Genomic DNA, 14,275 nt, shown 5'->3' with positions numbered 1-14,275 from the left:
CACAAAACTGACTAATCTGTCCATTATGCTAATCACTGCTATGACAATTTCTTCACATATGCCATCTGTCAACTTGTCATAAGAATAGATCTTTCAAAAGTGCATCCGTTGCTACATAGACTCCCCTTCCCCTCTTCAACATTCACAGGGTAGGGAGTCATCAAACTGGATTCTCCATAATAACGTATGAACTAGCTCTTTAGTTGGATCATCCTAAACCATGTCATCCCCATTGCAGATTCATCACGATCTTGACCTTAGAAACTTCAAAACCTTATTACAACGAATTTTCTATTTACTTGATCTTCTTCCCTTTTCTTTCATGGAAGATTCCATCTTGTTCTTGCAAGCGCGAGCTATATGCCCATAGTTATAGCAATTGTAACGTTCAATATTGGGCTTGAGTGAAGAAGCAAATGACATGTGCATTATGCTAGAAAAGTTATTTCAGAATTTGTCTTGTGATACTACAAACTTGCTTGTATGGTTTTGATCAATGTTATTAGAACCAAACCGGTCATCGAACCAAAAAACCTTGTGGACCAGGAACTGGTCGGAACCAGTGAACAAAAAAAAAAAAAAAACCGGTTTACCAAAAACACATCAAATATTCATTTTAAAGAAAAAACAGATATATTCATGTTCATCCATATGAATTCAAACCATTTATACACAAATATGCAAAAGTTCTCATTTATATAGCACTTTGCCTTAGCCATTGCCTCCTCGTACCTTTCATTAGCTATTGAGTCAACTGAGATAGCCATCGTTCTCAAGGAGAAGCCCTTGATGCGATCTCTGTCTAGAATGGACAAGATCCTGGCCTTCTAGACCACAAAGTTGGATGCTCCGTCCAACCTGTTCTGATCTCTCAACGTATTCACGACCATCTCGCTGCTCTTCTGTCGACTCCTCCGAGTCTCTCTACTTCCCTCCTGGAAGTCCTCTGTTCGACTCTTGCTGAGTCTCTCTATTTCCTGTCTGGAAGTTCTCCTCTGGACTCCCTATAAGTCCAGATTTCTCTCTTGGAAATCCTTCTACCAATGTCGAGTTGCCCACTTCGATCCTCTGTGCAAGAAATTTGCCTCGACAGCAACTCCCTCCTCCTTGGTCTTGCCCTGTTAGGTATTGTTCTGACCACAGTACCTCACCAACTTTGCTCCGCAAATTACCCACAACCTCCTATGCCCCAACAACTGAAGGATTAAGCCACTTGGCTCTATGCAATCCTGCCACCGACAAATTAGCTCCCCCAGCCAACTGCGTCAGCCCTCCTGGCATTTGCGTGGCTCTGCGTGAGCCTGATGCTGCCTCCCTTAGCCTCTGCGTTGCCTCTCTCTGGCCCAGAATGATGACGCAGTCCCTCTGTGTCACTCCTTCCTCTGTCGTCTTCTGCAATGATAAACTCTATCATTTGGGACAACTGATTTTGTTGCAAATGCTCTGCTCGGCTGATGCCTTCAGTTATCTTGTGATCTGCAACCACGCTCTGATACCATGTTGGAATTTCTAAGTTTAACCTGTTAGAAATTCTTCCTGTACTATCTGGTTTATTTCTTCCTACTTGTTTAATTACTTAACAAGTTATTTACCATGTAAATACTGAAAATAAACACAAGTACAATATCAACATCTACAGATCATCAACTGAAAGAAAACAAGCACACAAGTGACACCGTTATTTTTGGACCAATGTCCCTAGAAAAACCGAATGCGGGAAAACTGGTGCAGCTATTTGAGGGTTTTATTATTATGCAATTTTCAGAATACAACCAAGGTGCCAGAAATGGCTCACCCAACAGAGAATGCCCTCGGCAGTAGTACCTCTCCTCAGAGACAGATATTCCGACTGATAAATCACCGGATGAACAATCCCACAGCAACAATTATAGCTCCCACTGCTCTGCGTCACTCTGATAGGGACTGCGTCACCCTATTCGGCTCACCAGCTCCCAGTCTGTCCCATGAAATCCTCTAGTGCTGCCTCTAGGCCCTGTGTCAGTCTCTCTAGCCTCTGCGTCAGCTTTTGGAGCCTCTGCGTCAGCCCTTAGATCCTCTGCGTCTCACACGCTAGCCTCTCTGGCTCTGTGCAGCTCCTGGCTGCCTCTCCATAACCTCTCGCGGCTCTGCGTCAACCTCTCCCGACTATGCGCTGATCCCCCCGGTACTAACTCTGCCTCTCTGCTATGTATTCACTGCCCCTCGCTGCTGATCGCTGATTCTATCTCTCTTAGCAAACCTTGCTCTAGAGAATAGAATGACTAATCACTCTGGTGTGTTCTCCAACTGACCCTCAAGCCTGTTCTTATACTTTTCTCATTGGTCCATCAACGGTTGAGATTAAATCTCTAATCAACACCTAAGATTAGATTTGGCTTGATCCATGACTTTTGGAACCTTCTAACCCAGTTTTATATTAATACCCATTAATATTTTATTTTTCCTAAGTTTAGACTTAGGGACTCCATTAAAAATGTTAATTATTTTAATATCTCCCAAACCGGTTAGAATCTGCCCAAACCATTTTTTGGTCTCGGAGATCTCATGTGCTTCAGCCTCCACCAATTTTCATGGCTAGAGCACATCTGATGCTAACCCAAATCAACACTCCCTCCTAGCGAGGACTGTGCTCTAGTAATACTCCTCACTAAGTCTCACCCTGATCATCCAACATCGGTCCCTGTGCTGATGCTAGGCCTCCCCGCCCAACATCCTTTGCACTGTTGCACCCTGTACTACTACCCATGGCCCTGCCACTACCACTGCTGCATCTGTACAACAACTCCCTCTACATCTGTGTTGTTGCTGGTCCATATACCCTGCACTGCATCCCCTTCTCCTCACGCTGCATCGTGCTACTGCACTTCAACCCAGTTACTGAGAAGTAAGTAACTGATCCACCCAACTTCTGACATCCCTGTCAGGCTAGAAACACTCCCGATGCTGAAGCTCCCTTTGCCGCTAACAAGTGCTCCTGATAGACCCCTGCGCTACTGCAACAACTCCCTGCATCTCGCACCATTGCACACCTCTTTGTGCCATCCTGCATTGGTGCAACACTTCCGTGCCTCTCGCACTGTTGCAACCTGCTAGCCTCGCACTGTCTAGGGATCCCTGCACTGTAGCACTCTCTGCCGCTCCATTCGCATCCGTCTCTATCTACATCCGCCAGTCCTACTAGTCCTCTTCGGGGTTCCTGTAGCAAGGTATAATCCAAGAGGTTGGGTACCTCAAGGATCCTAACCCTCATCACCTGTAGTCTGCCTAACTACAGCTCGATGTCTCCCCACTTCTTCTCAAGTGGCACATGAGCATTCATGGCACAATTGTCATCTTCCTCTACTTCTTTCTCCGCCCTCGCTAGCGCTGCCTTGGTCTCGAAAGTCTCTCCCTTGCTCTTCTTCCTTGGACATTGGTTTGCAAAATGATCCAGTTCCCCACAATGGAAGCACTTGACCTTGGAGAGGTCCTTCTTCTTCCGCTTCTCCTGCTTTCCCGCAGATGCTAGAGTCGCATCCTATTCTTCTTCCTTCTTGATCCTGACCCCTTTATCGCTACTCCCCGCCTTGGTCAGCCGTCTGATCTTTTCTTGTCAAAAGGTCGCCCATAGTTCTTCCCAATTTGGAAGCTTTGACCTGCCCAGAATGCTCTGGACAAATACTTCCCAATCCTTGGAAACTGTGTTCAGTGCGTTCCTCACCATTAATTCCTCACACGGCGTGGCCCCTATGGAGGTTAGCTGGTCACGGATCTCCTTCAATCGACCAAAGAAGACATCTATCTGCTCTCCCTTCTACATCTGGTATGACCTTAGCTGATTTTCTAGGAGCATATTCCTCTGCACGGAAGTATGTTGATACAATGTCTTCAAATTGTCCCACATCTCCTTTGCTATTTCCTTCTCGGCAATATGTAGTACCACATGATCCTTGACCCCATCAAGGATGATGCACTTTGCCTTAGCCATTGCCTCCTCATACCTTTCATTAGCTACCGGGTCAACTGGGATAGCCATTGTTCTCAAGGCGAAGCCCTTGATGCGATGTTTGTCTAGAATGGACAAGATCCTGGCCTTCCAGACCACAAAGTTGGATGTTGTGTCCAACCTGTCCTGATCTCTCAACCCATTCACGACCATCTCGCTTCTCTTCTGTCAACTCCTTTGAGTCTCTGTACTTCCCTCCTTGAAGTCCTCTGTTCCACTCTTGTTGAGTCTCTCTACTTCCCGTCTGGAAGTTCTCCTCTGGACTCCCTCTGGGTCCCGATTTCCCTCCTGGAAATCCTTCTGCCAACATCGAGTTGCCCCACTCCAATTGTATGTAAAACTGCACCCTTGATCCGAATTTTTTGGCTAGAAATCGCCTCGGCAACAACTCCCTCCTCCTTGGTCTTGCCCTGTTAGGCACTGTTTTGACCACAGTACCCCACCAATTTTGCTCTGCAAATTACCCACATTACCCCACCAACTTTGCTCCGCAAATTACCCACATTACCCCACCAACTTTGCTTCGCAAATTACCCACAGCCTCCTATGCCCCAACAACTGAAGGATTGAGCCACTTGGCTCTGCGCAATCCCGACACTGGCAAATTTGCTCCCCCAACCAACTGTGTCAGCCCTCTTGGCCTTTGCGTGGCTCTGCATGAGCCTGATTCTGCCTCCCTTAGCCTCTGCGTTGCCTCTCTCTGGCCCAGAATGATGATGCAGTCCCTCTACACCACTCCTTCCTCTATCGCCTTCTGCAATGATCAACTCTATCACTCGGGACAGTTGATTCTACTGCAAATGCTCTACTCGGTTGATGCCTTCAGTTATCCTATGATTTGCAACCACGCTCTAATACCATGTTGGAATTTCTAAGTTTAACTTGTTAGGAATTCTTCCAGTACTATCTGGTTTATTTCTTCCTCGTATAATTACTTAAGAAGTTATTTACCATGTAAATACTGAAAATAAACACAAGTACAATATCAACATCTATAGATCATCAATTGAAAGAAAACAAGCACATAAGTGACACCGTTATTTTTGGACCAATGTCCCTAGAAAAACCCAATGCTGGAAAACTGGAGCAGCTATTCAAAGGGTTTTATTATTATGCGGTTTTCAGAATACAACCAGGGTGCCAAAAATGGCTCACCCTACAGAGAATGCCCTCGACAGTAGTGCCTCTCCTCGGAGATAGATATTCCGGTTGATAAATCACCAGATGAACAATCCCACAACAACAATTACAGCTCCCATTGCTCTGCGTCACTCTGATAGGGACTGTGTCACCCTATCTAGCTCCCAGTCTGTCCCACGAAATCCTCCAACGCTGCCTCTAGGCCCTACGTCAGCCTCTCTGGCCTCTGCGTTAGCTTCTCGAGCCTCTACGTCAGCCCCTACACCCTCTGCGTCTCACACGCTGGCCTCTCTGGCTCTGCGCAACTCCTGGCTGCCTCTGCGTAGCCTCTAGCTAGCTCTGCACTGATCCTCTTGGTACTAACTCTGTAGAGACTAACTCTGCCTCTCTGCTATGTATTCACTGCCCCTCGCTACTGATCATTGATTTTATCTCTCTTAGCAAACCCCACTCTAGAGAATAGAATGACTGATCACTCTGGTGTGTTCTCCAACTGACCCTCAAGCCTCTTCTTATACTTTTCTCGTTGGTCCATCAACGACCAAGATTAAATCTCTAATCAACGGCTAAGATTAGATTTGGCTTGATCCATGACTTTTGGAACCTTCTAACCTAGTTTTATATTAATACCCATTAATATTTTATTTTTCCCAAGTTTAGACTTAGGAACTCCATTAAAAATATTAATTATTTTAATATGTCGCAAACCGGTTTGAATTTGCCCAAACCATTTTTGGGTCTTGGAGATCTCATGTGCTTTAGCCTCTCCACCAATTTTCATGGCTAGAGCACATCCGATGCTAACCCAAATCAACAAAAATAACATGATAGATCATAGTATTATACTACAACCTACAACTACAACAAATCAATCATCAAATCATCAATCATCATCTGATTCCTGATCATCCTCCTCATCCTCATTTGAAGAATGAGTAGCATCCAAGTTTGCAATGGGATTATGGCTTGATTCCCTTGGCCCTAAAGCTGCTACTGGTGCTTTTGATATATCTGCCTCTGCATCTTGTGGAGGTGGGTCCAAGTCCAACCAAGAAAGGTCTTCATTGTCAAATGTTGGTGCTTGACTCTCCACAACCCATTCTGATGTTGGATCAAAGTCACCCAAGACAATGTTGCTTGATTCAGGGGTTTTATTCAACAATTGGTTGCGCCTCAACCTAAGGTTGTATTGAACAAAAACCATGTCATTTAACTGCTTTTGCTCCAAACGGTTCCTCTTCTTAGTGTGTATACACTCAAACACACTCTCCAACAGCTCTCCAAGACTCCAATCAACTCTTCAAATCTACAAAAAATCTCCCTTAGAACAACCCTGCAAAAAACTCTCTGAATTCTCCTCACCGAACTTAGCTCAAGAATTGCAAGAGACTCGAATGAATAGTGTGAGTGAAATAGAGGGGGTGGGGAGGCTAGAGTAGCATTAGAAATTAGGAAAAGTAATAAATATAAAAATGTTTTTTTTTATGCCCAAGCCGCACCGCTGCGAGCCTTGTAAATCGGTGGAACCGGTCCGAATCGATCTTTCCCTGTTCAGACCGGTTTTGCCCCTAAACCAATCAGACCGACCAGTTCCAATAACACTGATTTTGATAATGCCTTTGATAATCGCCTCTATCACACATTCTGCAATCCCTAGCCATATGCTCGAAGTTAGAACATGAAAAACAATTACCATAAAACATGCTAGGGTACTTGGATGAGGTGTCTTGTCTTGAAGATCTTCTGAAGATATTCTTTCTTGGAGGAGGTGCAACCCATTGTTGATCTTTGTCAGCATCACTTCTTGCAGCATCAACATTTTCATCCTTTTCTATCCTTCAAATCGATTTGGCCTTTGAGGGGTCTTACTTTTAGGCTTCTTGTCAATTTTTCTTTATGAGGAACTGGAGCTTGTTCCTTCGTCGCATGGAGCTTTACCTGCTTCTTTTGCTTTCATCTTCAATTGAGCCATTTCTTGATCTTTCCTTTCAATATCCTACAAATGTTCCTTTTGCCATTCCTTGAGCTTGTTGATTTTAGTTAGAGTTGCATCAAGTTCCTTTTGCTTTTTTGACTGGGTTCTGCCTCATGCTTCTAAACATATTCTTTTAATTGGCTTGTCAAAATTTTCTCTTTCATTTATGCTTCCTGCACTTGATGTCTTAGAAGGGAAACTTCTTCTTCAAGTGCCTTATTCCGCTTCGTTGCTTTGTTGAGATCACATAAGGCACTAATCAATTTTGCTTCCAAATCTACTACTTCTTCTTCCTCATATGCTTCATCCAAATTACATTCATCATTTTCGTCTTGACCCACATGCTTCTTTGAGTACTTATCATGAAGCTTCTTCCAAAGACTTATGGCTGATGAGCATCAATCAACTTTGGCTTTTACAAGATCTGACAGAGCGCTATGAATTATATTCATGGCTTTTGCATTGTACCTTTTAGCTTCGTTGGTAGATGTGTCTCCATAAATGATAGAGTGCCATACATAATATCCTTGAGTTTGCAAATGAACTTTCATGCTAGATTCCCATATTTCATATTTGGCTTCATCAAACTCAAGAGCTAATAGACCAACTTGATTTTCTTCAGATTTGGAGACTGCTACAGTACTGAAAACTTCCTTTGATTCTTTTGAATGTTTGGCGGCTTTCTTCTTTGACTTACCCATCTTGATCCACCTGAGATCTGCCTTCCAGTTATTAAATTGCAAATGAAGGAACCTGCTTTGATGCCAATTGTTGGAATTACTGAGGGGGGTGAATCAATATTCATACCAATTAGTTAATAACTTAATTTTAATCTTCAGAGCATTAAATTCACATTATTCAACATCACATTACATAAACAGTAAACAACACCATCCAATAATGCACAATAATGAAGACAGTAGACACAAGAGATTTTTAGGTGGAAAGCCTTCGAAGAGAAAAACCACCAAATGCATCTTAATAAGTGTTTCCAATATTTTACATCAATTAGAAAGCTCCAACTTCCAATATTTTCAGCTTCAATTGAAGGAGACTCCAACCCCCTTTTTACAAGCTCCAACTGGAAGGACGCTCCAACGCTCTAGTTTATCGGTTCCAACTTGAAGGATGCTCCAAATGGAAGGACGCTCTAATGCCTTGTGTAGGCTCCAACTTGCCGTAACACCACTCTACCACCCTAATCAGTCAGCAGACCATGTTTCACAATTTTCAGACTGGATCCACCTGTGCACAATATCAATACAAAATAACCTGCAATCCAATCTCTGCTCAATCCAATCTGCTTCTACTCAAACTGTACATTAAACCTTAGCTTCAATCAAATATGCTTCTATTCAATATCAACACTGCAACATGTCATCACATCCGGTCATGTAATACTGAAAACCCTTGCATCAATCAGCTGGTCACACAATGACAATAACTCTACATAACCAATTTGGTCTCTGTAATGTAATACTTTTGAAACCTTAATTTCAAGCAATGTCAAATCTGAAATACAATGTCATAAACAACAAATTTATTTCTGCTCATTATCAATACCAAATTTTATCTGGACAATAATGCTCGCTACTCAATAGACCTCAACAAACTGCAATACAATATCTGTCCAATCATCAAATCTATTTTTGCTCATCATCAGTACATCATCAACCATTCAACAATATAAATGTTGATACTACCTAGCAGCCACAACAGTCGCTGTCAAGCTCATTACAACATCTCTGCTCAAGTCATTAGATCTGCTCCTGCTCAAAACCCTAGCCAGGTCTGCTCAACAATATGTCAATGATAAGTCCTACCAGTGTTGCGAACATCGCGATCAGGATTAAATCGGCGAGGGAAAAAAATCATAAAAATCAGGAAAAATTCGGTAAAAATCAGCAAAACATCGGCAACATTAAAAAAATATTAAAAAATCATTTTTTTTCAATTTTTTAAGTATCGAAAGCATCCACGATTTTTGATGATTTTTATAATTTTTTGGCAATTTTTAGGATTTTACCACTATTTTTTCATTTTGGAAAAAAGCTTGCTAATTTTTTCACGATTTTTTGGCAATTTTTTTCAAAATGAAAAACAGAAAAAATTGTTGATTAAATCGGCCAATTAAATCGCCATGCTGGAAAAATCGCGATTTTCGCAGAGTCCTACATTCATCAACTGTAGCAGCAGCTCAAAAATCAGAACAATACTCTGCTAAACAAAGATTTCAAACCCTGGCATGTCAATGTCAATGTTGTACTTCAACTTCTACTGTTGTAACCCTAGCTTCACAACCTCAGCACTTTGACTGTTCAAGTCTGGCATCAAATATCGTCAATGTTCATCAAACATGCAGGCCTGTGCATCATCAAAGACTCAGTCAATCTGGTCTCCTAGTACTGATAAGCAACAGCAGATATAGTAGCAATCTCTTCAAACCCTTACACAAACAATAGTGCAATCATGTCTCTGTCATATCTCCACACAATACCGACAGCAGCCATTATCATAGACTCATCAAAAACTTTGTCTACTACAAGCATCAAATTCCAGCGTTCTTATTCATAAGCAAGTGTCACAAAACTGCATACTTTATTCTGTTAGTCCTGCAACAATATACTCTGTCCTCCCAACAGTCATACTCTCAAGATACTGCAGCATATTATATGGCCGGTCACAAATACATCACTCACACTCAAGATGGCAACCATTCTCAGCCAAGTACATGGCATCTACAGCAAGAATCATAACAACAATATAAGATGGCAATATATTTGCGAAAGACATTACATGCCACCTACAACATATATAAGGCATATGACAGAACACTAGCATTTCAACAATGCATTGTCAGTACTCTGACTCTGATCTCAAAACTTTGTACTCTATCCCTACATCAAGTCACTATGCAGGTGTATATATTCCGTGATGAATTAAAAAAACAGCATCTTATTCCATATGTGGAAACATACTACGTGGTCACTTGTTCATTACGATCCGCCTTCAACCTTCTCAAAACAGTGAATTCCGATATAAATTTTTAGATTAAATGCTTTACTTTCATGACATTGTTGCTGTATCATATCCATATAAGATATTTGCCATGCCAGCCCTAGGCTTGAGCGAAAATGGATCACTGCATTATGTCATATGAAAGCCTTTGCCAAAATAACCATTGACAACGTTGACTCAGACCTCCATTGGATTCGGATTCCAAACATTCGTCTGTAATCAGACTAGTTCGTCGTGGACCTCAAGCCAGGGCTCCGAGCCAGATCAATCATCAACTTGCAGTGTACCCAGAACCAAAATTCATGACTTCGAAAAAATTAAGTCAAATGGAGCAGCCTTCGAAATCATTCAAGTACCAAGTTTTATGTTCAACGTAGAACAGTAATCGAGTCTGGCATATTTCAACACTGATTCATCATACGTGAAAGGAACACATCATGTTACGCTGGGTAATAATATTATTATTTAAAATCAGATTCACAGTGTGAATCGAGCTTGCAAACTGATGCATGACTTAACCACGGTAAAATGCCCAACGACTAACATTACATTTGTGCACTCTATCAAATTTTTGTGCATTAAGTCCTCTTTTTTGGCAAACCTTGACAGATAAAAGAACAACCAAACTTCTTTCAATGTTTAATCTCCTTTGCAAAATAAAGGTGTACAGAACCGCAGGCTTGTTGTATGCTACTGTCAAAACCCTAGCTCTGTCAACGTACCAGGTCTCACGTCCATGTGCTAGAGGTATCAACGAGCTTTAAGGTTTACTTCAAAAGAGGCCAAACAACCACAGCTATACCCAGCGAAAAACCATAGCCGAAAACAAAAGTTTTAACCCAGAAACCTTTTTGAAATTGACCTGACCTTCTTCTTATGATCTTCAGGACTCTTCCAGGCCACAGAGATAATCTCAGAAAAATTGTGTTCAAGTGTCCTTGCTTGATGAGAAGTCGAGCCTCCTTTTATGGTGATGGAGGAGGTGCTTTGATTGAAGCCGACTTTTGCATATTGGAGGGAAGCCAAAAGATTTAAATTTAAAAATTGAATTTGGCTTAGGAGTCAAAAACTTTGATCCACACATTGGTTTAATTTTGGACCAATTCGATTTAATAATACTTCATGCAAATCCTTGAATAATCATAATAATTCAATAATAATTATGAAAATTCTTTTATGCCCATGAATGTCTAGTGACGAGCTGCCAAATCATTCTTTTGTTGGGGATTTTGACCACAAGCTGGGGCACCAATCTTTAATCAATTATATCCCCCAAACCGTGAGGAGCCTCGTGGCATGCATAATACTGTTAGAATCAGCATGACGAGGAGCATCAAGTGATGATGGTTTACCAAGCAACTTCATTGATATGCATCCTCGGAATCTTTAACAAGTGTGGAGCTTCTAGGGCTTTCCAGAGCTTTTTAACCAATGGAGCTTCAATTGATGCAATCCAGAAAAATATTAAGAGCATTCAAGAACTGATGTTGGCATCAATGACAACACCATTCAACACTTAGAAGTGAGGGGGTAACAAGACTGAAACTTGTTGGCATATATTTGGTATCTTCTCTCTTGGATTCCCTAGTGTATTGCGATTGATGTGAAGTAAAATATTGTTCGCTGCTTTCTGCTGTAAACTGTAATTTATATTTCAGTACAACCTTAAATATGAAAATTCATCGGAAATTGATCTGTGGAACCTCTAAAGAGGTGAAATATCCGAGTTTGCAAAAGAAACCCCAATTCATAAAATTTCCATAGATTAATGTGCCATGGTACGAATGCGTCATATTGACGTTTTAAGTTGGAATGCATTGTGAACACGGCTTGCTTATTATGGGCCCATGATGGTCACATGGAATTATACATGCTTATGTTTCCCAATATGATTAGATAGTTTTGTGCCTATGGTCCTTGCCGTGTCATTTCTTTACATTCGGAACATGATTGTGCTTTAGAGCTATGGTGCATTAAAGATAGTCATGTGCCTGTTGCTTTATGGTGGGTGTGATCTTTGGAGCAGGTTTCAACTTTCCATTGGAATGTTTGATTGCTTGCCAGATATAGCCTTACCTAAGGATGCAATACCATTCACTGCACTGACGATGCGGACTGGAGCATGATTGAGTGGATATGTATTGCATGCCAACTATCATAATTATTCTTTTTTTTTTTTTTTAATGCTTGTATTTCATGCGTGGGATGCTGAGTTTATAACATTATCATTGTAAGATATAACTAATATGTGCAACGAAACGTACTCCATTGTAGGCTCAACTGGATGCTTGACATGTGTCTTAATCCTATCAATCCTGAGTCATCCTTGAACTCATCTGCTTTAGACTTCCCGTTTATGACGATCTGTTTCCTCTGTGACCTGACTATTGATGGATGCAATCAGGAGGTGGTAGTATTGTAACGAATATTACAATAGTTAAAATCACCATTCAAAGGCATTTACTGTCATAATCTGGCCGGCATCATAACACATCTAGATGCACTATTTCCAGTTTCGGTTTTGAAGACTCTTTTCTAATGAAGAAGACATTTCAGAAACTGAATGTTTATGGCAGGCTAATTTGACTCATTGAAAGGCAATTGTTTGTTTGAACTGCAGGTTCTACGGGGTACTGCTCTTGAGTTGTAATCTTCAGTCAAGGAAACTGGTGCTACTTGAGGTAGGTATTATACTGTCCAAACTTTTAGCAATCATCCGTATGGAAGTGGGAAAAGGGACAGATGAATGCATAAGAAGATGATGGGTACTACCCATTGGTGCATTGAGCAATGCACTAGGATGAAGGAATGTCACATCAAGAAAATACATTGGGTTGTCATGATGCATTAAGTTTCTAGATTGTTAATTTTTAATTTCATTGTACACTGCAGAATATTATTTCAGTAGTTCAACTTGAGGTAGTTAATACATTAGCGATTCTGAAACATGTTTAAGTAATTTCTGCTAAATTTATGTGCATCTCTTAAATAGTGGGTTTGGTTTATCGGTGGTTTTGGCCAGCTGGTGGTCATTCATTAAATCTATTACGATTATCACATGCACACACTTTTCATTATCCTGCCTACACTTTCCCATGGATGATTTACAATTCTTGACTACATTAACTTAGGTCTGAATCATGGATGGAGCTTAGCGTACCTCATTTCTCTTTCTTATTATCACTTGTGCAGAAAGTTGGTTTGCCAGAAAACTTCATGCCAACAAGTCTAGCATTTGACAATTCCTTCTGCCGTTTGTGGATGGTTACGGGAGCTGCTGAGGTGGTACGGCCAGATAGTATAAATGCAGTCGAGTCGGAGGCCAAGGGATCAGTAGTAGCTGCTTCTGCTATCACCTGTGTTAGAGTCATTGGCCTTGCTCATGTTGGATCTGACAACCTACTTAAGTCAACGGTACTAGAAGATGCTGCTGTGCCAGGGGGTGATAAACTACTCAAAACTCTTCAAGGAGATCGGATTGACACAGAAGCAGCCATGGCAGCAGCTGAAGCAGCCAATACTGCATTAAGAAATTTGTTAATAAAGCGAGAATATTCAACAGAGATAAGAGAAAACAGGAAGAAGAAGAGGAATGACAAAAAAATTAAAAACAGAACTTGAATCTTAACTTCCAATGTCTCCAATTCTGATAAGACACTACCGGTTTAACACTCAAAATAATATACGTGTTCCTAGAAAAGAGCAACATACTGCAAGGAGTGAATATGGTTTTTCAAACTTTTTCAGTCCAGTTCAAAAAATACGTGCTTTTTGGATGAATCCCGGTCGTCTTGCATTTAGTTTAAGCGGATGATCTTTTATTGGAGTTCAGGAATATAGTTGAGTTATTATTTATCCTTTGTAACGGACAGCCAGAGGAGCAATGTGGGATAAGTAGGGTGATTTCTGCAGGAAAGAATTCAACGAACAGTTTAATATAGCTATATATGAAATTACGAGTGCACTAATTTAAGGCCAATGTCGAGGCCAAACAATTTTTTTACTATTAATTTAACGAGGATTAGGGAAGCAGTGCATCATTTTACATAATTATCGATAAATTGTGGCAATTTTTATAGAGGAATTTGTCATTTAGGCTGTGGAAAATATAGAAAAATGCAAAATAAAATGTCAAAAATAACGTCCAGTGAAAATGT

General features: G+C 41.1%; 1 protein-coding gene across 2 annotated transcripts in view; it reads left to right on the top strand.

The window, feature by feature from the left end:
- The window catches only part of LOC149210365 (uncharacterized), a 229,266-nt gene extending 215,429 nt beyond the window's left edge, over positions 1–13,837 (top strand). For both annotated transcript variants that reach the window (XM_089396707.1, XM_089396708.1), the window contains exons 9-10: positions 12,739–12,799; positions 13,311–13,837. In XM_089396707.1, coding sequence (XP_089252833.1) covers positions 12,739–12,799; positions 13,311–13,739 — 490 coding nt within the window. In that variant the 3' untranslated portion in view covers positions 13,740–13,837. The remainder of the gene's footprint in view (positions 1–12,738; positions 12,800–13,310) is intronic.
- Positions 13,838–14,275: the final 438 nt, after the last annotated feature.

This window comes from Pinus tabuliformis, chromosome 1_2, assembly GCF_031772625.1.
Source record: "Pinus tabuliformis cultivar Carrire ecotype Pingquan chromosome 1_2, CPIR1, whole genome shotgun sequence".
Lineage (NCBI taxonomy): Eukaryota > Viridiplantae > Streptophyta > Pinopsida > Pinales > Pinaceae > Pinus > Pinus tabuliformis.
This window is presented reverse-complemented; position numbering and strand designations above follow the sequence as displayed.